This window comes from Rhamphochromis longiceps, linkage group LG8, assembly GCF_057381845.1.
Source record: "Rhamphochromis longiceps isolate RC_006_pf linkage group LG8, R_longiceps_female_GT1.1, whole genome shotgun sequence".
In the NCBI taxonomy this organism is placed as follows: domain Eukaryota; kingdom Metazoa; phylum Chordata; class Actinopteri; order Cichliformes; family Cichlidae; genus Rhamphochromis; species Rhamphochromis longiceps.
The window spans coordinates 27556069-27581415 of record NC_140564.1 but is presented as its reverse complement, the minus strand read 5'-3'; the positions used below and the strand labels follow the sequence as shown (position 1 = coordinate 27581415).

General features: G+C 41.3%; 2 protein-coding genes across 5 annotated transcripts in view; both read left to right on the top strand.

The window, feature by feature from the left end:
• The window catches only part of ttyh2 (tweety family member 2), a 75943-nt gene extending 61670 nt beyond the window's left edge, over window positions 1-14273 (top strand). The window contains exons 7-15 of one of the 3 annotated variants that reach the window (XM_085416868.1): window positions 6043-6112; window positions 6263-6318; window positions 9709-9801; window positions 9892-9984; window positions 10371-10513; window positions 10734-10919; window positions 11012-11090; window positions 12096-12122; window positions 13342-14273. In XM_085416868.1, coding sequence (XP_085272994.1) covers window positions 6043-6112; window positions 6263-6318; window positions 9709-9801; window positions 9892-9984; window positions 10371-10513; window positions 10734-10919; window positions 11012-11090; window positions 12096-12122; window positions 13342-13422 — 828 coding nt within the window. In that variant the 3' untranslated portion in view covers window positions 13423-14273. The remainder of the gene's footprint in view (window positions 1-6042; window positions 6113-6262; window positions 6319-9708; window positions 9802-9891; window positions 9985-10370; window positions 10514-10733; window positions 10920-11011; window positions 11091-12095; window positions 12123-13341) is intronic. The other 2 variants (XM_085416866.1, XM_085416865.1) reach the window with 2 other exon arrangements.
• A 2572-nt stretch (window positions 14274-16845) lies between these two features.
• kif19 (kinesin family member 19) overlaps window positions 16846-25347 on the top strand; it is a 41732-nt gene continuing 33230 nt past the window's right edge. The window contains exons 1-3 of one of the 2 annotated variants that reach the window (XM_085416863.1): window positions 18185-18226; window positions 18566-18694; window positions 20328-20408. In XM_085416863.1, the coding sequence (XP_085272989.1) occupies window positions 18656-18694; window positions 20328-20408 (120 nt within the window). In that variant the 5' untranslated portion in view covers window positions 18185-18226; window positions 18566-18655. Of the gene's footprint in view, window positions 18695-20327; window positions 20409-25347 lie in introns of both variants that reach the window. The other variant, XM_085416864.1, reaches the window with a different exon arrangement.

Below are 25347 nucleotides of genomic sequence, written 5' to 3'. Positions count from 1 at the left end.
AGAGGCTGAGGCCGGACCAGGCGGAGCTGCAGAGGCTGAGGCCGGACCAGGCGGAGCAGAAGCAGAAGCCGAGGCCGGGCCAGGCGGAGCAGAAGCAGAAGCCGAGGCTGGGCCAGGCGGAGCAGAAGCAGAAGCCAAAGCTGGACCAGAAGCAGAGGCTGAGACTGGCCCAGGCGTAGCAGAAGCACAGGCAGAGGCTGGCCCAGGCGATGACGAAGACTCGGATGCAGCTGGACCAGGCGACGACGAGGCGGTCGCAGATGGCGGCTGGACAGGCTCCTCGGGCCCTCCAGCTGATGCGGCGTGAGGCTGAACGGGCCCCTCGGACCCTCCAGCGGAGACAGGAGGCTGAACGGGCCCCTCGGGCCCTTCAGCAGAGACGAGGAGGTGCTGGCCGGGCTCACTGGAACCCCCAGCGGACGAGGTAGATGGCGGCGTGGGAGCCGCGGAGTCCTGGATGAGCTCATCCGAGCTTCCAGCAGGAGCTGATGTAGAGCCAGAGAGGTTTGGGACCCCTGGCTGAATGTTAAGCCGAACAGAAGACCGTATTGCTATCGGGGACTGGGCCAATGGTTCAGGTGCGAGCTGAGCTACTGGAGATGCGGATGAGAGTGGGAGCTGAGCTACTGATGGTGGTGAAGTAGATAACTGCACGGGAGACTGAACTGAGGGCGTCTGCACTGGCACAGGGGACTGAACTGATGTCTGTTGTAACGGAGGTGGTGAGAGTGGAGTAGGCAGTGGAGTTGATGACTTCACAGGAGAATGAACCAGAGGTGAGTGCACAGGAGACTGAGCTAGAGGTGGTAGTGATAGTTGAGGGGAAAGTGGAGCTGGTGATTGAGTGGATGACTGTGCTAAGGGATGCTGCACTGGGGACACTGGAGACTGCACTGGGGACACTGGAGACTGCACTGGGGACACTGGAGACTGCAGTGATGGTTGTAGTGGAGGTGTAACGGGTGGAGGAATGGCTGAAGTGGCTGTGGGTCGGGTGGCTAGTGGCTCAGCTACAGAGTATAGTAACGGCAGGGCTATGGGTTGAATGTCTGACTGAGTAGCAGCCTGAATGGCTGGGTGTAGTGATGGTTGGGGTGGAAGGGAAACAGGTGGTAGTGTGGATGACGGAACTAAGGGCGACTGAGTGGCAGACCGAACTGATGACTGAAGCGATGGTAGAGGTGAAAATGGAGCGTGTGGTGGAGTTAATGGCTGAGCTAGCGGGGACACAGGAGACTGAACTGAGGGGGACACTGGAAACTGAACTGAGGGTGGCTGCGAGGGAGCTGACTGAGCTGGGAAGGGCTGCGAGGGAGCTGACCGAGCTGGAAGTAGCTGCGAGGGAGCCGACTGAGCTTCTGGTAGCTGCACAGGCGATAAGCAGCTCGCATTGACTTCCGCCACACAAAACACAGCCCCTGAATGAACAGTCATAATGTCTGGAAAAGACACAGAGTTCTCACTCACCACAGCAGGTGAATTAGAAGGCCGAATGTCCGGCTGTGGGGTGGCGCGTCGGCGGCGTGAATGCCGTTTTCTTCGGGAAGCCGGAGGTGCGGTGATGGAGGAAACCGGCAACGACGGAGAGATCACGGCCGGCTCCTCATCCTCCGACCACATTGCTGCGAGAAAAGCAGCGGGTGAGTGACAGTCAGAGTGGAGGGTGGATGGAGAGGAGTCCAGTGGCAGCAGCGTGGAAACGTTTCCCGATTGTGGCGGTCGCTGTTGCGGTATGACGAGCTCGCGAACTTGTACTGTCTCCTTGGCTTTCTGCAGATTGGACAGTAGGCCCGAAAATCCTGAGAGCTCGTGAAGATGGGGATTCCCCTTGAGAATAGCCTCGATGGCGTTTATCCCAATGGACATGGCTTTAATGTCCGAGGCGTGGGAAACTCGCTCCCACAGGCTGAAGATGCGGGCCAAATCGCTTTCCCGGGAGGAGCCTGCTGGGTCCATGTCTGGTGACGTCGTACTGTCAAGGCTCGGCTGTGTGGCAGGCAGGAGGAGGACCCAAAATGCAAAACTCACACACACGGGGATGAACTCAAAAAGCAGCTTTATTGCTGACCAAAGATAATAGGAGATACAAAACTAAACTGGGAAAAATTAACATAAAGCTCACCAGGAAACACGGGGGAATCACACACAGCATGAGGGACGACGTCACGCTGAACAGAGGGAGACGCAGACAGAAATACACAGAGGGTTAACGAGGAAAGTGGGAACACACGGGGAACACAGGTGACACTGATAATCATAACGAGACAGGGCGGGGTGAACTGAACATGACATGTACGGGCGTGAGAGTCACAAAGTAAACAGGAAGTGCACAGAGGTTCAGACAGGAGGAGAGAGAGAGCACGGGGAAAACACAGACATAACGGGCTGGGAAAACATGAAACAACCACAAAGGGAGACGAGGGCTCATAAATACATAGAGGGCACACAGGGGGAAGAGAGAGCCATGAAGGGAAAACACTTAGGGAACAACACAACAGGGCAACTCAGAAAACATGGCCTAAGCAAGGAACAAAATACAAACATACAAGAAAACTAAGAACACTGGGCCAACATGGCCCAGGACCATGACATTCACTCGGTGTGGTCTTCATTTCCTGACACAATGACACTAATGGTTTCCTTTTATAGCAATGCTACGGCACACATGTATGACTAAAACACCAAAACCCCCATCTGCATCCACCGGTCAAGACATTGCAAATGCAGACAAATACAGAATTTCTCAGTAGATGATTCATCCTGTCCATTTAGTCTCCTGCACCATGACACATGCTGCGTTCAGGTCCATCTATGGTGTGTAAGGCTTATCTCAACGGAAAGACAGTACTTTCCCTTTAAGGAACTTGAAAGCATCCAGTAAATTACATGGTAATCTAACTAAAAGGTCTTCTTGTTCTACATCTCCCCTTGATAAATGAATAATATAACTTTTCATAAATTGCTTCAGAAGAGTCACGGGTACATCTTGTCCTCTCAGACGTAATGATTTTGTGTGTGTTACAAAATCATTACGTCTCACTTTTATGTAACGTGTCTGCTGGGTGTCACTGAGGCTGAGGCTGAATGAGTGATTTGTACACCCTTAAAAAATAAAGAACCTGTCTTTAGCGGTACAACAGCTTGTTCTTATTCTTATTCTTGTGGGCCGAACCTTGTAGAGCCCAGTCTTGAAACTCTGGTGACAATTTTGTACTTTATTAAAACAGCACATACACAGATCTGTTAAAAGAGTGTAAGAGTAGCTCTATTAGAAAACCATCAATATATTTTATTATTCATTCATACACTTGGAAATGATTTTGGTCAGGTTTGAACCCCGAAACATTTTGCTAGTAGATAACAGCACTAACTACTGAACCACTGTGCTGACAGTACACTGTATACAAGACAGATACAAAGTGAAACTTTTCTCTGGGGGGTGGGGGTCCAGAGTTAAAAAGATTTATACATAAATTCAATAAAAAAAATTGGCATTTTATGTGAATTAACAAAAACTCAGTGAGCTACAGTAACGTTTTCTGTAATTTTAGACATTAATTTGTCATAATTTAGGGGCCATGCTGACAGATTTCTTTAAACTTTCTAGAACAGCATTACTGATCAGGTTTTTCTGATATTTAAATATCTCAGGGTTTAAATGTGTAGTTAAACTTCTTTAGATTGACAGACAGTGGAGGTCCACTCATTTATTCCACTTAACATCAAACTGTAAAATGAGTTTGACATGAAATTAGTAGGACTGATAATATTTCTTTATGTTTCTGTAATGGTTAATTAACTGCTATACGCAAGATCTTTAAAAATGATATTTTTAATACCAGTATATAATTATAGTTAACCCTGAATTTTCTGATGTACTGTTTTGCAAAAAAATGTTTAAAAATCAGAAAACATGTTTTTTTTTATTAGAATGCCAAATTAGTTATTTACTTGCAGTCCTTGACAGAAAAATTACTTTTAGCTGTTTAATTTTATGCTCAATTCATTACAGAGTTTTTTTCTGAGAAGTCCATGTGCTCAAATTTGGGTGTAAATATGTGAAATCAGTTTGCTATTAATTAATACCAAAATAAATAACAAAATAACTAATAATGAAAAATATTATTTTGACAAATTTCTGAAATGTTTTCCTTTTTTTATGACAGGTAGTCTAATAAATTCATTAAGGATCCAGTGTATAACCCTAGATGATACATTTGTGTAGATAGTCGGGATAGAAATTGGCTTTTACTGTACCTCTGTTTCTGAGAATTTATAGATAAAGTCCACCTGGGCCTTTTCTTTGCTTGGGAGTAAACATCATAAAGGCTTCGTAAAAGCAATTACATGAAGAATCTGCACTGGCTCCTCAGACATCATTTATATGTGTAAATAGGAGCTTGTGCTTATGTCGATGCAGGTGTTACTTCTTAAAGGAGATGTTTATGTGAAAGGCCCAGATTTCATGTGTGTGTGTTCCTTTATATAAATGTGATGGTTATATGCAAACTGCTTGCATAAATGTTAGGCAGACAGTTGGTGCTTGTGAGTCAGTGTGGACTTCACAGTTTTCAGTTTCTAATAACAGACTTGTAGACATCATCGTATGAAGGCATTTCATCTTTAATAAATGTTGATTCATTCTTTATGCTTTAATCAGGTGTCTTCTTTAAACAAATTCTTTTAGAATTTATATCAAATAGAGAAAAGCGGCAAAAGCAGTTAGAATGTGTTTATTTGTTTGCATTTTTTGATCTTTTCAGCCCTAATTCCAAAAAACAAAATTTAACATAGAGAAAGATGTGAAAGTACTCATTAATTGAAAGATCTCTTTTGAATTTACTATTCGATTGAATTTATGCAAAAACCTCATTTATAATAAAATCACTGACAGCATTTTCAGGCACTACAGACTGAACACAGGACAGGCCAACATTCCTGTTTAGATGTAATTGTTCTACACAATTTTTCAGCTCAGCGAGCCAGCTAGCACCTATGGAGAATTTGTGCGTATGTGCAGGAACGCCACACACATGGTGACCTCTTTAACCTCCACGTACCACTGCCATCTGAAAATGTCTGAAAATCTTCGACCTCCTCTGAGAGCTGAACTTGTGAAAATTGATTTGCCACTGCAGTCGCGCAGCTGTGTCCCACTTTAAATAAGAATGCATTTCATTGCCCTGCTCTAATGACGCGAAAACACCCACCACAACCACAGGAACTAACAACTGTTTAGTACATAGAATCTGGATTTATCTGAGTTTCTGATCAGCTTCATGTGTGACTGCATTTACAGGTGTGACTGACAGACCTGCAAGATAATCTTCACATCCTGTCTGTGTGCAGACTGCACTTAAATTAATGGCTGAATCCTTAGTAAATAAATGCATAATGAATACACCCCATTGGCAGAACTCCTAATTACCAACAGTGGGTAGTCAGAACTTTGCATTTTCTGAGATTCACTGTCGTCCCTTCAGGAATTCTAACAGACTTGCTCCTGAATTGCAGAGCTCGTCTCTAACAAACTAGCTCAGGTTTGCTGGGAAACACAGTTTGCTTTATCTCTTCTGTGTGGGGCTCATTAGCGTACCCCCCAGAGAAGGTTAAGCTACACGCAGTGTTTGTCCTGAGCCCCGGGGACATTTAGCATTCAGACGGCACAGTTCAGCGGAGACTGCCACTTGTCTTTTGTTATTTTTGCCAAGGCAGGTTTCTTGTTAGCACTTTGCATTGAATTGAAAAGCATTCCTGTTAAGATGTGTTAAAGGGGTACAAAAACAGCCGTATTCCCTCTACTGTGTCAAAAGGCGCTAAAAATGATAGCAATCACTATTCATGTTTCTGGAAAAATGTTTTAGTACAAAATATGTATAAATAATTGTCAAGCTGATTACTTTCATTTGACACACCACATCATTCCTTCTTTGAAATGTGAGTCATGAATTTTTTTGTGAGTCATGAAATGTGAACCATTCAATCTTTTTTTCTGATATGTCCTTGTTTTCCACTCCTCTCACATCTCCTGTTTTATTTTAGGGCACGAGTGATTTCTGCATTTCCCCTGACAAATACATCATGAGTAAAACAAAGGATGTCATCAGTGCTGGTAAGTGTGGTGTGAATAATAATGATCGTTTAATGGATTCATTATGTGACATTAAATTTGTGGCCATGGCGATAATTGATATTTAGCAAGGCGAGGACAATGATGATGAAAAAACATTTTCTGCCTGCTTTTGTGTTTGTGTTTTCTCAGATATTGTTCATTACTATCTGTACTGCAACCAGACTCTCTCCAACCCCTTCCAGCAGGTAGGAAACGGGATGTGTTGCAGAGCTCCTCGCAAAAATTGCAGGTCATAAAATGTCCACACATCTAAGCCAAAAGAGTTTTGATTAACACAAAGAAATGTTCTGTAGACATTTGAAATTAAATCTTTATCCATAAATGAGGATTTATGATGTGCAGGTAAAACTGGACACTTGCTGGGTATTTTACAGATACAATTTAACGTTGTTAAATGTTGTTATTTTGGTGGCTATGCACTTGCCATCAACATTATTAGGTACACATGTTCAGCTGCTAGTTAACAGAAATGTAAGAGTCACAGGGTGACAACTCACTGCTTTTAGGCATGAAGACATGCTCAAGATGGGCTGGTGAAATTCAAACCAAGCATCAGAATGGGACAAAAAAGGCGATTTAAGTGACTTTGAACTGTGTTGTGGTTGGTTGTTGGTGCCAGATGGGCTGCTCTGATTGTTTCAAAGACTGCCGATCTTCTGGGATTTCCCCAGACAGTCATCTCAGGGGTTTGCAGAGAATGGCCCAAAAAGGAAAAAATATCATGTGAGCAGCAGCTCTCTGGGTGAAAATGGCTTGTTGATGCCAGAGGTCAGAGTAGAATGGCCAGACTGTTTCAAGCTTATAGGACAGGAACATAGCAGAAGGTATGCAGAAGAGCGTCTCTGAGTGTACAACATATTGAAGCAGATGGGCTACAGCAGCAGAAGACCACACAGGCTGTCTCTCTTGTCAGCTGATAACAAGAGTACAGTTCACACAGGTTCACCAAAACTGGAGTATAGAAGATTATAATGTTGCTTAGTCTGATGAGTCTCTATTTTTGCTGTGACATTTGAATGGCGAGAACAGAATTTGACAAAAGCGACATGAAAGCATCTGTCCTGCCTTATATCATTACATAAGTTCCTACTGGTGGTGTAGCAGTGTGGATACTGTTTCCAGCAAGATAACACATCGTGTCGCAGAGCTCAAAAAATCTCAAACTGAGATTGAACATCACCAGACACCATACCTCAATCCAGTAGAGCACCTTGGTGGAACAGGAGATTTGCATCATGGATGTGCACTCAACAAATGTGCAGCAACTGTGTGACGCTATCATGTTAGTATGGAGCAAAACCTCTGAGCAGTTTCCTGCACCTTACTGAATGTGTGCCATGAAGAATTAAAGAAGTTCGAAGACTAGTAAGGTGTACCTAATAAAGTGTCCCGTGAGTGTATGTTTATTTTGAATTTAACAAATCTGTTCAAACTACCCACTGCATCAACATTCAAATAGACGCTTTGTCCTGATTTTTTTTTTTACTTTTTTAAAGGTATTAATGAGGAAATATCAAACAGATTCATGATTAAGCCTAATATTAGTTTAATTATGGCAGGATTAATATTATATTCTTTTTTATAATCAGCCCTTAAAAGACTCCAAATTTCTCCTCAAAACTCCATCTTAGAAGTTTAAAGAAGAAACTGTTACTTATTCTTTTTTTTATTTATTAAAAAGAAACTTATCTGAATTTTTTTTTTTATCTCAGAAATGTGAATTGTGTAAACAGCATTTAAAAGACCATTTAAATACGAGCAAGGTCATTCCTGACTCATTTAAACAGACTTAAGACAGCTGTTGTTGTGGCGATACTAATCGATATTAATAGCTACAAAAAACAAATGTCGCTCCGTTTTAACAGCAAAATGCCTTCATGTCTTTTGAACTGTAATTTGCGATGCTCAGTCTTTGCTCATTTCTTTGCCCCTCAGGCTTCATCTTTGTCAGGCTTTCCCTTCGTCCAGCCCTGTCTGTCTGAGTTACATCCTAACTTCTAGCAGAGGAGTTATAAAACCACCAAGGATCAAAGACTGTCGCCATTATTTTTCTCTCTTTCTGTTCTTGCTTCCTTGATGCATGACAAAGCATACCTTAGTGTTACAAAACTGCCGAGACAAAGGCTATGAAATTGCACGTTAGATGAAACAACCTGGAGAATCTCTTCTCCTCCCACTCTTCTGAGGATCTGTGGAGTTACTCTTCAGGGAAAGCAGTTTGTGGGTCACTTCACTGACTTCCCAGCTGACATCAGTCAGCAGTTAAGTCAATTTCTGTAAGTTCTGGTTCACCAGACCTCAGATCTTATTATCTGGCTCTTGTAGACATGCCCCGAGGAGCACACCACAAGAGCACAGCGGCAGAGGGCAGACAAGCGTCACCTTGCCTGGTAAACAAAGTCAGCGCTCTTTTCACTGTCACACAGATAGCCAACAGGTGCAAAGTTCACAAGCAAGCTGGCAGTTACAGGAATTCACACTGACTGGCAAGCAAACAAGCTTCTCCCCCCTGTTTATCTTACTCTCTTAGGTGTTTGTCTCTCCGCAGTGCCCTGCGGGTCTACCTTCCTGCCCCAGCGTAACACTGCCTTTGGCATCACTCCTGTGCCAACTCTTTATCTATTTTTATCATCTCTTCTCTTTTTTTTTTACTGTCCTCCTCCATGCACTGTCTTTGTCCTATTTTTTCACTTTATTTGGCTTAGAACAAACTCACTCAAGCTAAAGTTGGGGGAAAAAAATCAATTGAAGCCAGTCGACTGTGTAGCAGAGAGCTACTGGGCCATGGACGATCGTGTAGATCGAGAAAAAATGTCAGATCAGAGGAAAGCAATTACATTTATGTATAGTTGAGGTAATTGACCACATCTTGTTTCAATTTAACACTGTGCCCCAGGCGTGGGGGTTTCCAGGCTCGTCTTGTTAGGCTGGATGACTGTGAAGATACAGATTTACTTTGAAGATATGGCAGATTAATTGATATATGATCATACTTGAATGTTAATTTTAAAAAAAAGGCAGGAACGATTGTGTTTCAGGTAGAACAGACTATCCCATTACTCTGGGCTGAATTTGGATGCTTATTTTGCCCCCTGCTGGTGGGAACATAGATCTGTTGTTGAGATGGGATATTGTGTCTCAAGTAACCAAAATCAAAGCATGTTAAAATGAAGTGAAGAATCTGACGTTTTGACATATAAAAATTTTATTTGTATTTATATTATCATAAGAAAAAGTTGGGTTTTTAATAAAGTTGTAAAATCTGAAATCGCTGTATAAAACAGGGGGAAACACAAACTGTGATAACACCCAATACCTCCAATGAAAATTAGATTTAGCTTAGGCCAGTCTTTTTGACCATTAACCTGGATTTTCCATTTCAATAAATCCAAACCAGATCAGTGACATAAAATCAAAGCCAATTATTATGGCATTAATGTTTTTACCTATAGTTTTTGAGGCTTTTTTTAAATTACTGTACATATTACAGTACCTCTATTACTCAGCCCAAGGCTTGCTGCATTCATATGTGTTATTTGCTTGCTGTTCATTTGCTTCTGTACTTTTGTTTGCAGCCTCTGGCCATCTTCCAGAGGTCTCTGACCACCATGCAGATCCAGATCCAGGGTCTGTTGCAGTTTGCTGTACCACTGTTTCCTACGGCTGAGGTATGGCACACAGAAACACTTTTATGCTGTAGTTTGAGAAAAAAAATAAGGGCTGAAGTGTTTTTCAATGATACGCTGACCTCTCCACAGAGAGATCTCCTGGGTATACAACATTTGCTCAACTCCTCGGAGGCCAGTCTGCACCAGCTGACCGCCCTGCTGGACTGCAGGGGGCTCAACAAGGTTTGTTCACTGCATCCTAATTGGCATTAGAGAAGCACAACTAGGTCAACTTGAGAGTAAGTGGCCATTCAGGATTTCAGAGTAAAACTGAAAGTGGAACTGAGAGCAGAGAAGATAAAAGTAATTTTAAAAACCTCTTTTGTTGTTTGCAAGTTTGTTTGCACAGTGCGGTTCATGACTGCAATGCGGTTTACGTGAATGATGTTGAAGTCCCACCGAATGTGCAAGACATAAATGAAGAAAATGATGACGCACACCGGTGCACTAAGTGCTTTTTCATCTTTGGCTCATTTTGTTCCGCTGTGTAGTCAAACATGGCAGCGAGAGTACAGATAATGAGCAAACAGTTTGGCCACATATCTGTGTTCTGCATTTGACCTCTTTAGGACTACCTGGATGCAATGGTGGGGGTGTGCTATGATGGAGTGGAGGGTGTACTGTACCTCTGCCTGTTCTCCATTCTGGCAGCCTGTGCCTTCACTGTCATGCTGTGTGCCATTCCCAGGGCATGGAGACAAATTGCCTGCAGGTCAGTACATTTTCAGGCTTGTCTGCCTGCTTGAGCGCCCTCATTTTCTCATTCTGCACCATTCTCTATGTACATCCCGGTGTACCGTCTAAGCCAGCACATACCAAAGAATACTGTAATTTGAAGTTTTGTTTCCATCAGGCGTCATTCACACCGTACCCAAGAAATGCAATATCGTAAACCTTTCCTCTGATGCTCCTTTCCTAATTTTTCACTGAAGGGAACAAGATTACGATGACATGGATGAGGAGGACCCGTTCAACCCACGGGCAAGGAGATTAGGGTCTCAGAACCCTGACCACACCAACATGCACAGCTTCTGCAGCTACAGCAGCAGCATGGGCAGCCAGACCAGCCTGCACCCGCCCGCCCCGGCTGTCTCCAATGCCCCAATGTCTGAGTACATGTGAGTCAAAAAAAAAACAACTTGGGGGGGGGGGGAAGTGACATCAGAAATTTGAGCCATATCCGAGTCACTTGTCTCATTTTTTTCTGCAGGAACCACACAGCTCTTTTCGGGGGAAATCCACGGTATGAGAATGTGCCTCTGATAGGACGAGGCTCTCCACCCCCATCGGTGCGTTGGGTGCCAGAGGCCAAGTCCTTCCTATGATGTCATTTCTTTCTCAGTTAAACTCAGGAAGTGGTTTTCTTAGAAATAACAGCTTATTATTTCTTTCATTTTTTTTAACTTGGTGACTCAGCTAACCTCCTTTGTTACATTTTACATTCACGTCACTTACATTTTAGTTCCGATTAAATCCACTCTTTTTAAAGGTTCTTTATAGTATTTAACCAGATACTCATGTGTTTTACACTGTGGTTTTTATTTTCTGCTGTGAACAACATACAGGAGGTTGGCTTACAGTGCCAAAGCAAGGAGAGGAGAAGTAATTTAGTTAATATTTAATATGAACAGAACATCATTTAGCCTCTCTCAGGCCTCTCTCTCGGGATAAGGTGACACAGGCCGTAACCCATAAACTCTTTCACTGTCAACACACAAGTTTTTCTTCCTCACTGAATTAACTCAGCACCCTGCTGGGCCTCTAGTCTCCTGTTATATCACAGAGATAAAAATAGAAACATTTTAAATGAAGTTTTCATTCAGCACACGCTCCTAATAGCATGCTGTACACCATTTTACAGATCTCTAATCTGGATTTTGCTTACAGTTATAGGAAAGAAATAAGTTTTTATCCTTTTTCCTGCTCAGATGTTTTATTAAAGATTGCTTATATGTTTAGAATCTAAATTGAACCAAATTTATACATGTGTTACTGCAGTTTTAATGTATGTAATTCTTTTTAAGTTAGCCATCATTATCATTAACCTTCAACCTTTAATTCCAGCTAAAGTACCAACTAAACATGTGATATGCTCTGTCTTTTGACTCTTTAATACAACCAAATAATATGCATGTTAATTTCTTCCTCATGGCTATAACTGTACAGAATCATGCAGTCATCTTCGGCTAACAGCTTCTTTTATATATTTTTTGTTTGTTTGTTTGTTTGTCATGTGTATGTTTGTTTGTATCTTTCATTTCTATATTCCCTCTTTTTTTAATCAACTTTTGGAGATATACTCTCAGCAGTATAGAAATCGAGTAAGTCTTTTCTTCTCTCTCTGTCAGGAATAAAGTCCCTCACTTGTCCCTCTGTTCCATCTCCTATCATTTCTCCTTCACCTCACATTATCTCGTCTCCTGTGCAGTTCTCCTGTTTAGCATGACTTTTAATCTGCAACCTATTGTCCCCGTCGCAGATAGGTTCACTTAGCAAGGGTATTTCAGCCCCTGGTGTTCACAGGGTGGTACGGTAGTTGCGTCTCTGGGTACTTTCACAGTCAGCTCCTATGTGCATGCAGTCTTTCTCCGGTCATTTTGTTTTACACCTAGCACTGACACAAAAGTGTTAGCAGTAGGGATTCTGTGCACTGCAATAAAATGGATTTTACCTGGAAAGTGTTTCATACTTTATGCTATGTGTGTATTTAATGAATAAAGGATTGGCCTTTTAAAACAAACTATAGGTGATATCTAAAATATTTTACCCTGCCATGGTCTGTTATGATTTAAATGAATACTCCACTGAAACTTTGTCTTAGAAACTAATATTCAACCACTGTAGGAATGAAATCTGGCATTTAAAAGTTTGCATACTCTCCAACACAGAATTTTTGTTGATATACTAGCCAGTAGTCTTTATATACGCATACGTTCGCCAGCCATACGCTCACCTATTCCACTGCTAACACAAATACCTAGTCATCCAATCACATGGCAGCAACCCAAGATATTTAGGCATGTAAAAATAGTCAAGATGACCTGCTGAAGTTCAAACTGAGCATCCATCAGAATGGGGAAGAAAGGTGATTTAATTGACTTTAAATGTGATTTGAAAAAATTATGAACCCTCCTATTAAAGCAAAAATTACAGCCGGTCTGAAAGCAAAAGGTGCTCCAACCCAGAACTAGATAGGTGTAACTAATAAACTGTCTAGCGTGTAGCTATACTATAAACATGTACTATATATTCATTCTTCTGTAGTTTCACTTCACCTGTTTTTTTAACCTGATCATCCATGCTTTCCCTGCTTTAAGTCCCACTAGGGGAGTCGAGAGCCTCAAACATTTCTCATGTCAGTGCCACAGTAGAGTGAATTTGATACATTAAGATAGATATTCAGTGGACTGTTCCTTTAAGCCCATTTTCCCTACTTTCTTCCATTACAAATGAGTTTTACATGTTTACATCACCACAATCTAATACAACAGACTTGTAATATTCTCTATATATGTCTCTGTGTTGGTGTTTTGTCTATAGTACTCTCCCACTATGAGGGCCACCTACCTGTCCATGACCGAAGAACAGAGGAGACACTTTGGAAATGACTTCCAAGCATAGACTTCCCTGTTTGCCCAAGGAGAGAAGCAGCATCACATACCATCTACAAGACAGCAACATGCAGCTGATAGAAGACTCACAGAGGAAACTGTGTGGCTTCACGTCAGTCAGGACTCCAGCGTGTGGAGTCTAATGATAATGGAACAATATCTGTAATCTTCTCTCTGTTCTTTTAGCTCATTCATGACATTTCTATCCTTTCTTGGAGAACGTGCTAGACGTTTCCAAGAAGTGCTGTCAAACTTAACAAGCTCTTAATCTGTTTTGTCCTTTGATACCCTCACACGCTCTTTTAAACATATAAAAAAACCACACAAAAAAAGTTGTTTCCCAATAATGTAAAAAAGAAAGTTTAAATTCAGTTGAGATCTCTCTCTCTCTGCCTTTGAAATGGAGATGTGTACTAATTTTGACATCTTATATTTGAGTCTCCAAAGATAAAAGATGTGAACGCGATAGCTCATGCATCGTTATTTTCTATGTAGTGTGCTCCATGCGTGATATTCGTGAAGCACAGAGCCAGCACTGGCAGCACACAGCAGGAGTTTGTGGAGCAGTATAATTTATTTGCAGTCTCACACACACACACAAACACGCCTGCTAGTGAAGCTTTAGGAGTCTACAGAGACGAGACTACCTTGAGACCATGGCTTCTGTAAATAAGTTGTAAAATAACAGATTGTTGTCTTATTCTGTTTTATGTTTAAACTGTGCGCCATTTTTATATACTTTTTCTAGTTCTGTCCAGCAATACATAGGACCACTATTTTTTTGTATTTTCTAATGGGCCATTAATTCATACTCCCTGTATATCTAATCCAACTAATCCAATAAAGTCGTCATTCCTATTGTGATTCGGGAAGCTGTGCTGCTCTCTGATTAATGAATCCAGGTAATTACTTTCACCATAGCAAACAATCCAAACAATACATGTTTGTACCGACTAACGATGACTTTCTGTGTGGATTGGATATATGCCGTGTCATTAATACGTTTTGTGTGTTTGTTTCAGCATGTTGCACTGTACAGGCACAGAGAGTGGTGCTTAATTTTGTTTGTGTGTGTGTGTGTGTGTGTGTGTGTGTGTGTGTGTGTGTGTGTACGCAAACTTCAGGGTCTAATCGTAAATTGAATAAACCAGCTTTGAGTACAACGCGATGAGTCTTAATTTTGTTTTTGAGTGTTCGTGCCTGAGATCATTAAGATCTCCCTGTGCATTTAACTGAAACATATCCACATGCAATTAGTGTATCGTGAACTAGTGATTCCTAGAGTATTTTTAAAGACTGCTGAAAATATGTACAATTCTTCCCAAGTAAAGGATGAAGAGGCAGGGACCAGGGTTCATTTGTACTCAGTGATGAAATTATTCGATTTTGGTTTTTTGAGGTCAGATGTGAAGGTTTCTATGAGCACATGGCTATCCCATTTTTAGTGAGCTCTATATATTTAGTTTTACATATTTGTCACAAATCTAAATGTTTCATATCATCAACATTATGAATTTATTTATGAAATCCTGTTAGATTTACACCAGTTCGTGGCTGTTGCCGGGGTTCGCTTGAGCCCCAAAGCCTTAAAAAGGTCTTTGTAACCCTGTGACTTTATTTCTCATCTTTTCTTGAGTTTCTTTAGATCACAGCCTGATTCGTTGCTTTTTAAGATCTTTTAGCCTACTTCATTCTGTCAAACAGGTCCTTTTTTATTTTATTTTACTGTTGTTTAGCAGGTCTGGCAGTAATCAGGGCTGAGTGTAGCTCATGAAATTGAAATCAGCTTTAGAAAAAGTGTGATAAAACACACTTAATTTGTCATTTAACAAATCTGATTCTTGTTGGCAAAGGTGGCTCAACCAGTTATAAGGGTCAGGGCGAAATCACTTTTTCTCACAGGTAGGTTTAGATAGCATTTTTCTGTTAATGAATCAAATAATCATTTAAAAATACATTTTGTATTTACTCATGTTGTCTTTATCCAATATTAAAATTAGTTTTATGATTTGAAACATAAGGGACAGGATACTTTTTCACAGCACTGCAAGACTGAAGATATTTTTACCCAATAACCTAGAATTCAGATTTAGGAGGAAATATCACACAAATATCAGAGAGGATAAAATGACGATGGAAATGACGAAACAATGACATTTTATATCCCAAAGATCAGGTCTAGAGAAGTCCTAACTGCTTGGTGGAACTATACAATGGGATCTAAAGGGTAATTCTAGTTTAAAATATCCCTGTTACCTTCTTTTGGTTTGGTTTATTTGTTTGTTTTTAAAGACTATAGGTTACTTAGGTTGTTTAGAAAAGTAAAAATTATGAAAGTAAAAACAACTTACTTTAGTAGGTATTTTATGTTCCCCTTTCTGCTCATTTTCCGGCTTTCCCCCCCCCCCCAGCATTAAGCCGCTTGAAATTGATTGTCTAAAATAGTAATTGCACAATTTCTACAGCAGATGTCAGGAGAGTGCAGCGGACACGGTATCTCAGTAAATATTATAGAAGTTTAGTGTTTTAAAGATCTAAAGTTTTTTTCACTACCGATCATTTTCTAAATACGCTCTGTGGTCGTAAAAACAGCTTATGTTATTATATTTTTAAACTGCCTTTTCCCTTTCCCCCTTTTATGTATTTGTTGTCTTGAAACGGTCTTGAAACGGTATGGGTTTTTTTTGTTGTTGTTTTTTTTGTGTCCCGTTTGGATCTTTAGCCATCAGAATTGTTGTCTTAAGGCCAAGAAAGATGCCAAGCGGATTTATTTTACCAAGTGGATCATCATGGCCTTGCCATATTGGTCCATTTGATTGACCTTTATTATAATTATGAATTAATTTTATTCTCGGTTGCTACAAACGGGACAGACATGACTGGGGGATAGGACAGGGAGAAAGAATGAAAGAAAGAGAGGGAGAGAAAGAAAAACAGAGGGGAGAAGAGACGGTGAGAAGGGGGGGAAGAAAGAAAAAAACAAACAAAAAAAAAACTGGGGTCTGGGATGCGGGGCCTCCCTGCTACTGCAGATAAGGAGGTGGTCTGCTTGCCTCCACCCCAGAGAGAAGGGTTACATCTCCTGGGCCTAGGTGCGGCTTGCCCCTCTGAGGGCGGGGGTATCTGGACCTGGGATATAGAGTATGTTTGGGGAGTGCGACTGTCTGTGCAGTGTCTATTTGTGTCTGTCTACACGTTGGGTGAGTGCCGAGTATTTGGTTGTGCATATGGGGTGGGAATGCACGTTTGTGTCCGCGTGTGCCTGTTCGTCTGTGTCTATATGTCAGGTGGGGTCTTAGACTCAACCTCTCTGGGTACATCTCAGGCCCTCTAAAGTACGGAGGCCTATCTCCCCTCACCACACTCCCTGCCAGTGTTTGATACCCTCAGATGTTGGTGTGTTGGTGGTCCTTGTTGTCTGGGGCTGGGCGCTCATGTATGTACCGGCTCACTCCTGGTGGCTGATTGGCAGGGCCGGGCGCCTGTGGCCCGGCTGGGCTCCTTCCGGGGGGTGGGATGCCCTCAGGCCTCTGGCCTCTGGGCCTGAAGCTCGGTCCTCTGGCACAGCTGGCTGCCGGCAGAGCCCGCGGGCACGCCACTGCAACCCCCTCTGGCCTCTGCTCCGTAGCTGCGGGGTGACCTCTCGTTTGGGGCTCTACTCAGCTCTTCCCAGGAGGGTGGCACGGTTCCCCCCCTTTGGTGGTCCTCCTCGGGTCCTTGTACTCTGGGGCCTCTGGATATCTGGGGCCTGGATCTCCTCCATACCTGCTTCATACCCTGGTGGACGGGGCTATGGCTCCCCACACTCCCTAGCAGATCGTTACATGGAGAAACCTTTGGAATACAAGCATGCTGATCCACACAGGTATGCACACAGGTGTACACACGGGTGTTCACAGACGCGGACTACACCTTTCTTGGCTGCTGCCTCAAAGCACATTGTGCGCTGTCTATCTTGCGTGCTGCACAATATCGTTTATTATTTAGTATCTACTGTTATCTACTGCTAGCTAGTTTATTGTGATGGTGCTGGGGTTTTTTTTTATTATGTTGCTCTTCGTTGTTTGCTTTCTCTTCTGTTTTTTTTCTCCATACAGGTGAAACGGTATGTCTTGAAACGGTAATTGCATAACATTTCCACCAGATGTCAGCAAAGTGACACAGAAAGGGTATTTCATACAGAAAAAGACATTTAAAAAAGGTTACCATTTTCCAACTATTCGCGTGATATTAGGATCACAGATCTATCTGAATGCACAATAACTGGTTTGGATAAACGCATACAGCCATTTAAAAATATTCACCATTGTTTTAAAGGTGTTTTAGAAACTCTCCAAAAGATTTATTTTAAAAATACTTAATAATAAAGGCACATCCAGTCCAATAACTGATAAATGCTCGTTTAAATGTGACTTTTTGTCTACTTTATTGTCCTTTTGAAATTCAGAAGCGTTATAAAATGTTAATATGACCCAGGTTGCTATGAAGCACTTTTACAAGGTACAGAGGGTTATGTTTGTATTTCCTTTACAATCATTGTGTAGCCTAGGATAGGAAAACTGGGAGTACACATGCCATGCCATATTATTTATTTATTTATTTATTTATTCACCCAAAGCAATGAAAACCCGGACTAGAGGGTTTTATTTTATAATCGGATGTACTGGTGTTTACAGTAGCTGATTTGATATTGCCGGTGTTCCGCGAATCTCCAGGGACAACACAGCACGCGCGAACGCAGACGCGCGCGCGCGTAAACACAGGACACGGAGCGGAGAGGAGCGAGGACAGACACAGAGAAGTGCGAGTAGCAGGTGAGCTGTTGCTGGTGCTGCTGTTACCTGCCGCTACCTTTAACTCTTTGTCTGGCTAAATTATTCCCGTGTTTCCCGACCCGCTGCGTGGAAGATACCCACCGACGCGCTCTCGAGGACACAAAGAGGAAGCGAGTGAGAGAGTAGAGTCGGTCGGTAGTTGTAGGAAAGCTAATGTCGTTGAGTAAAAACGACTCGAAGAGATTGTTAGCTCGCCAGTCGCGCTTGTTACTACGGACAAGCTACAGCCAGTGAGCATTAAAGGCAGAACCCGGGTATATTAGTAGATGTTAGGTGTGTGCGGTGTGCTGCAGGTGCTTTTTTTTTCTTAAAGAGTAGGTGGCATGCAGGTAGCGACGGGGAGCGGGATGGTCCAGTGCCCCGTTTTCTGTTGATGCTCGCTATCCTTCAGGCTGACCGAAAGTGAACATGAAGGACACCGGAGAGTCAAAGGACCACCAGCTAACTGTGAGTTTCAACCTATGCTTTTTTTTAATGATATTTTTTTATTGAGCTCTAACACCTTTATTAACTTTGTCAAATGAGTTCGCTCTGTTGGTGAGTAGTAGAAAACCATCACCATTTAATACAAACAAGCTCATAAATTTTCTGCCAGTTAACTGAACACTCGGTGATCACTTCATTAGAGTACACCTGTAGGCTGCAGTCCTGTGAAGTTTGCCTAAAAATGCCTGTATTTTTTGTTGAATGGCATATGCACTAAAAGGTGGCTTCACACTGTATACCAAATACCACCTTTTATATATAAAAAGCGCAAACAAACAAACAAAAAAAACCCATCCTATTCACCCCTAAGTGAGCTCGGCATTAAAACATATAATTTAATTAAACTAAAATATATTAGCGGCATCATGGAGTTAGCCTAAGCATAGTTTATTTTTAGGTTCTTGTTCTTCTTTCTAGTGGTTTCTTCTTGAATTCCTAACCATTTAAGCTGATGGCGTTTATAGTGAATGTTCAATTTTCTTTTATACCACCTGCATTGCAGCCCTTACCTGAATTATTGAAGTGGCTGTTTCAGTTGCCCGGCCTCTCTTGTCCCCCATGTAATACACCTTCTACATGGTGCTGATAGAGAGAGGACCTTCTTATTTCTATTTGTTGCCTAGGTGAATCCAAGGTGGATCCACATCCACTATAAAAGCCCTTATATACATGAACGTCATAGCACATTTGTTTGAATGCATATGAATGCAGCTCATGTGCCACCCCTGTGGATCTAACACACTGCTGGTATTGCTACACTCTGTTTTCATCCTGTTTTAATTCAGTCAGAGCTTTTCTGCTGATCTCTAAATCATGCAGACAGATTTAGACTAACAGTAGGAGTCTGAATGTGCATAATGCTGTCGTATTACAATGCTCCACTCATTAAGCTGTTATGTGTCTGCCAAGTGCCATCCAGTATTCATAATTTAGACTCTAAAACGACAGCTCTGCATTTAAAGTGATATTTTGAGTTTCCAGTTTACCTACCCTGGTTGAATTGGGGTTGTGAGAGAGAAAAGACTTAAAAGTTAGAAGATCCTGCATTTTTCCTAATTATTAAGTTAAATGGTGAAAAAAATGTGTTTGACATTTGAAAGATTACTCATGCAATTTATGTGTTTCATTTTCATGAATTTGGGTTATTACTAGGATACATCTTTTACAACTCCCTTAATGCAATATAGCAGTGTATCATAGTTCCCCTTCCTACTTATATTCGCACATCTTTATTATTCTAAGTCACATTTCATCTTGAGGGATTCTTTTTTTTATCCTGCACAAAGCCAATCCTGAGCCGTATTGAACATTACTCACCTGCTTTCTTCATTCCCAAAACCATTGTAATGTTCAAAATCAGCACAGCGTGCGCTGCATCTGATATATGAGCCAGTTTTTTTTCTTATAAAATGCTTTTCTGTTGAAGCACTCTAACAAGTGACATTAAAGCATTTGTAAAAATTCAGTTGAAACTACAGATAAAACCTTAGACATGTTGTCTTATGTGCTGTCAGTGTCATTTTCTTAGATATGATGTCATGAAACCGAACATATCCAAGTTGATTACATTCAGAGTTTGCTCTGTTTGCTGCAGGTTGCCTTGAGAATCCGACCCCTCAGCGATGCTGAGCAGGAGGAGGGGGCTACAATCGTGGCCCACAGAGTGGACGACCAGGTGAGACATTGGTCTTTTAATTTTTCATTCTGCATGTGAGTGAGTGATGGGGTGGCTTTGTGTGAAAGAGGGATACTGTGTTCCTTCCTGCTTGTCATGAGACTGCACAAATAAGGTGCCTACAGGGACCTTTGCAACATCAGCATCTCTTTAAAAAAAACAAAAAAACAACCTAATTTATAAAGCATACATCATAATGCATATGTATATGAATGCTGCAAGATTCAGACTCAAGTAATAAAAAGCTCCTTAAAGGTCTTAGACTATGTGCTTCATATATTTTAAAATTTTCACCTTTAAGATTTATTTAAAAAAAACATTACACGTGCGGTTTTAATGTCACTTGCTGTAGTTATAAGGACTGTGACACTAACAAGCACTAACCCAATAACATAATTAAAATCAACTTGTACTGGTCTGTCAGCAACTTCAAAGTAGCTTCATCAAGTCATACATTGTAAATACTGACATATGCTTGTCGGAAAGAGAAACAGGGGTTAGTTTTAGAAAGTAATGCATACAAAGGTTAATGGTAACTGTGAGTGTGTGCTTTGCACTAAGTCATGTATACGCACCACACCAAGTCGTCTTGTAGATTTAAAAAAAAATAGTTGGTGTATTGTTCTGCTTTTTGTTGTACAAATTAAATCAGGTACACATGTTTTAACAGAAGTGTGGTGCAGTTTCCCTCTGGTATCTTTTAAGTCCAGAAAAAAGTATCTCTGAAGTCCAGTAGTGCCCACACAGTTGTAACATAAAGACTGTGCCGCTCCAATTACTGAGGTCTTGAAAAGGTCATAAAAAGCATTGATTTTGATTTTCATAATGGTGCAAGAACTTTGTGACGTGAATGGCAACAGAGAGACGCCTAGGGCAGCAAGTAGTAATTATTTCTATTTCTGAATCTGTCTGATGCTTATGAAGTATTTTTCAGCCACCTAGTCATTGGAAATGAGTAGTTCACCAATTAGCAGTGCACTTCTTCTGTAGTGTCAGACAAATGGACAATGGACAAATGCTTATGCCTATTTTTATTCCACTAATACTTTTATCTTGCTAACTTAGCGCCTACATTAACCATGATGCAATTTGACAAACAGTTTAATTGGAAAGTCTTTTTCTGTTTTGCTGTTTCTATAATTTGAATTTCTTTGGCTTTTACTGTTGGTCTGACAAAACAACACATCTGGCTTTAATATGAAAACAGCCAGTACCGGCAGCCTCATGCTTGGTTCTATTTGTTTCCACTGTGGTCTTGTTTCAGTTTTCCACCAACTTGTTTGACATTACTTTCCAACTTATTTGACAAATAAGCAGCTTTGAATGGAGCTATTACACTAATTGTGTTTTCCATTAGAGTAAACCATGACGAGAATGACTCAGAATGAACAGAATGTAGATTGGCTATCATGGCCATAGCTGTTCCCCATAGCAATGAGTTTTAGGCATATTTCATAAACTACAACCAAAACTTGATTTTTCTATTCATTTATTCTGGCAGTGGAATAGAAAAAGAAACTGGACTTGGTTTGCCGTCATAGACCAGGTGGCCTTTTTCCCAATGAGCATAGTATTTAATGAGGTTGCTACCATGTGACCTTTCATATGAGAAGGACACATTGCGTGTGCAAGTCCCTTGAGGACCATTTTCACCATTACGCCTCACATTTGAGCAGGTCCCTCTTCGAGATCATTTAGTAGATTGTGCAGTGGTGATGACGGTAGTGCAAACGATAATGAACATCGTGACTGGGAACCTGCTGAGGTGTCTCCTCACGTAGTGTAGGCTGATTGAGGCATTTGTAGGCCTGCTGGTGGTGGGAAGCTTCTCTTAACCAAGACAAGAAAATTAACAGTAGCAACAGATGACTCACCACAGTAAAACAGTGAGAAGTGTTTGTGGAGAATGTTATATTCAATAAAGGGTATGATTAGTGTTTTTTCATGCTGTTGAGGGAATTTGCTAGAAACTCATTATCCACGACGCTGGTATATCACTTGTTTTTCTTAACGTAAGTAATTTAATCACAGCTTAAGGACAACATCAGCACCAGTCTGGCATGACATCATTAAAATTGGCTTGGACTCAGGGGATTAGTGCATAACACCAGGAAGGTAGATATGGTGCTGACACAGCCACTATAATAAGGCTCAACCAAACCTCAGCTAGAAAAAAATGTTTCCTCTTCAGCTTGACTCAGTGTGTTGATTTCACTCCTGAATACCACAGTACATAGTTTATTATATCTGAAAGTGCTGATGTGTGGCGTCTTTGAGGTTATGTCAGGTTCACTTGTACACGTTCACAACAAAGGATTAGTGGAGCTTACGCTACACACTTGTTATCGAGACAGTGGGATTGTTGGGATCTGTTTTTTTACCTGTGGGCTTACCTGGGCTGCCTTGACATGAATGGAGGGGATATTGTGAGATAAGGTCACATCCTCACAGTGGATGTGGTGGGATTATATTGCACGACAGGGCTGAATCCGTTTACCTGTAGCTGTCACTCCTGTGGTAGTCATCACATACAGAGAAATAAAGAGTGATGTCTACACTACATCTTAAATCCTTTATAGACAGCATATTTTTGCAAGCAAACAAGACAGTGCATATGTTACTTTGTTGGTAAGATGGTAAACATATGGCCCAACGGTAGTGCTCAGACAGATTAGCAGAGGGCTGGTGGCTGACTCGACGGACTGGACCAGAGTACCCAGATCTGGCTGTCCTGGCAGAAAGCAGACAACTTGGAAGCTGGCTAAGCCTGTGGAGATGAGCTCATTGGATGCGTTTTAGCTCAGGTTAAGCCTTGTGCCACCTGCTCTTTTTCTCTCTCAGGCTTACTCTTCCCCCAGAGACAGCCTGTAGGGATCTTCATGGATCTTCAGAAAAGTAGTGGTAATTTATCTGACTGTACTGTACCATCACACCATCACTGCCTGACACAATGGTCATTGGGAAACAAAGAAACCTTGAATTATCAAGACTGGCTACTTTCAGCTCTTTCACAAGGGATCAGTATAGCAGGCTTCTCCACACATTTGATCTTGAACTTTAACTTTACCTTCCTGATGCAGCCTCCTCTGGGAGGATTTATGTCTGCTCCCGGGACTGTTCCAGATAGCTTTCGTTTGTTAGGTAAATGTGTAAACCACTACATTATGGGACCACTGAACTAATGCAGTGTAGCCTCTAACACTATGGACATTGAGAATCAAAGAAACGTTGAACTGTTGAGGGAAAAACTAAATAGCCTAATTCAACTTAAAAACAATAATTTGGCATAATTTTTACTTCTAAAGAGACTATTCGGCATATCTGACAATTGGACATAATTGTTACTTCTAAAGAGAATGAGAAACAATTTCAAAAAACTAACCTAACAAACAAGCCTAGGTGTATTCGTCTTTGCTAATGATGATATAACACAAAAAAGATAACAGCTCTTGCCACAGATGATAATATAATTCCTATGGTCTGCAAATATTTTGTTTTTTCAGACAGGTTCTGGTGAGTAGCAAAAAATAATGTAACACATCAACTTTTAAATGCTGTTGGAAACCAGCTTTTAGAGTGCCATGTGCTCTCTATTTTTAAAAAAATATTTGTGCTTCAGATTTCTAATCAATAGTTATTGACATTCACATACTGAACATCACTAAGAAGAAACTGAACCTGCAGCAGACAGTATTTCCATTACCATCTTAATGTAATATACAAACAGAGGTGAGAGGTCAGTCCTTAAGAGGCTAGCACTAAGGCCATGTTTACCCCATAAGGTCTAAAGATGGTCACTCAGCCTTGTGAACATAATTACTTAGGACATTTTCACTTAACAAAGTCTGATGTGACATTTTAATGGTTAAACTAAAGTGGTAGGTAGAGTCATTGAAAATACATTTAATTAGGGATGGGTATCGTTTAGGTTTTATCCGATATCGGTGCCAAACCGGTACTTTTGAAACGGTGCCGGTGCTTAAACGGTGCTCAAACCGGTGCTCAAACCAGTGCTTAAAGAATGGAGAACACAAAATTGGTCCTAAAACCTCTCATGTTCAGCTATTTTTTTTTTGTAAAAAGATAACAATGTTAGCCTTTTCTGCAGCTATAGGGCATATATGGTATCACTCTTGGCTGGAAGCAGTGCTTAAACAATGGAAAAAACACAAACTTTGTCCAAAAACCTCTCATGTTTAACTGTTTTCCACTTTTTCTTTGGTCATTTTAGTCTTTTTGGCCAAGGTGAAGGGAGTATCTGCCATCAAACAAGAAGACAGCTGCATGTAACTACGACGGTGTTTGCTAGTTCACCTTACATGCATTAATTTAATAACGTGGTTAGCCTACTCAGCGTAAATTACACACGAACAACATTAAGCTACTCACGCAGAGAAGAACGGCTGCTGCTGCCATCATCATCCGTCATCATCAAAAAAAAAAAGAAACAACGAAAATCAGCAAGCTGAGGAACCCATTTCAGTTGAAGTTGAGATGAAGGGTGTCTTGCAGCCTCTAAATAAACAGGTGGGATAACACATGCTGTTAAGTGATCAGGGATCACCACCTATGATGTGTCCTTGTCCGAGAAGAGAGAGTAATACGTAGCACTTAGCTAGCTTGCCTATAATAGTTTAGACATTTGTCAGACACAGGAGTGGAGACATTCGCTCTGGTGCTTTGTTCAATACAACCTAAAAGTGACCATACCATACTAGGTGTCCTCAGCACTACATTTCATTGAACATGGGAATCTCAGTCAAAGCCTTATTTCTGTGCCTGTGTCCGAATTCAAGCACTGCAAAGGAGGCATCACCCTGTGGCTCTCTTCAGCAATTCCACTTTACAAGCTGATTATTTTTACAGAGTAAATTAAGAAAAACCTTTTGCACAGATCCCTTATAAATGTGCAGTTTATATAAAAACTGAATCCATTTTC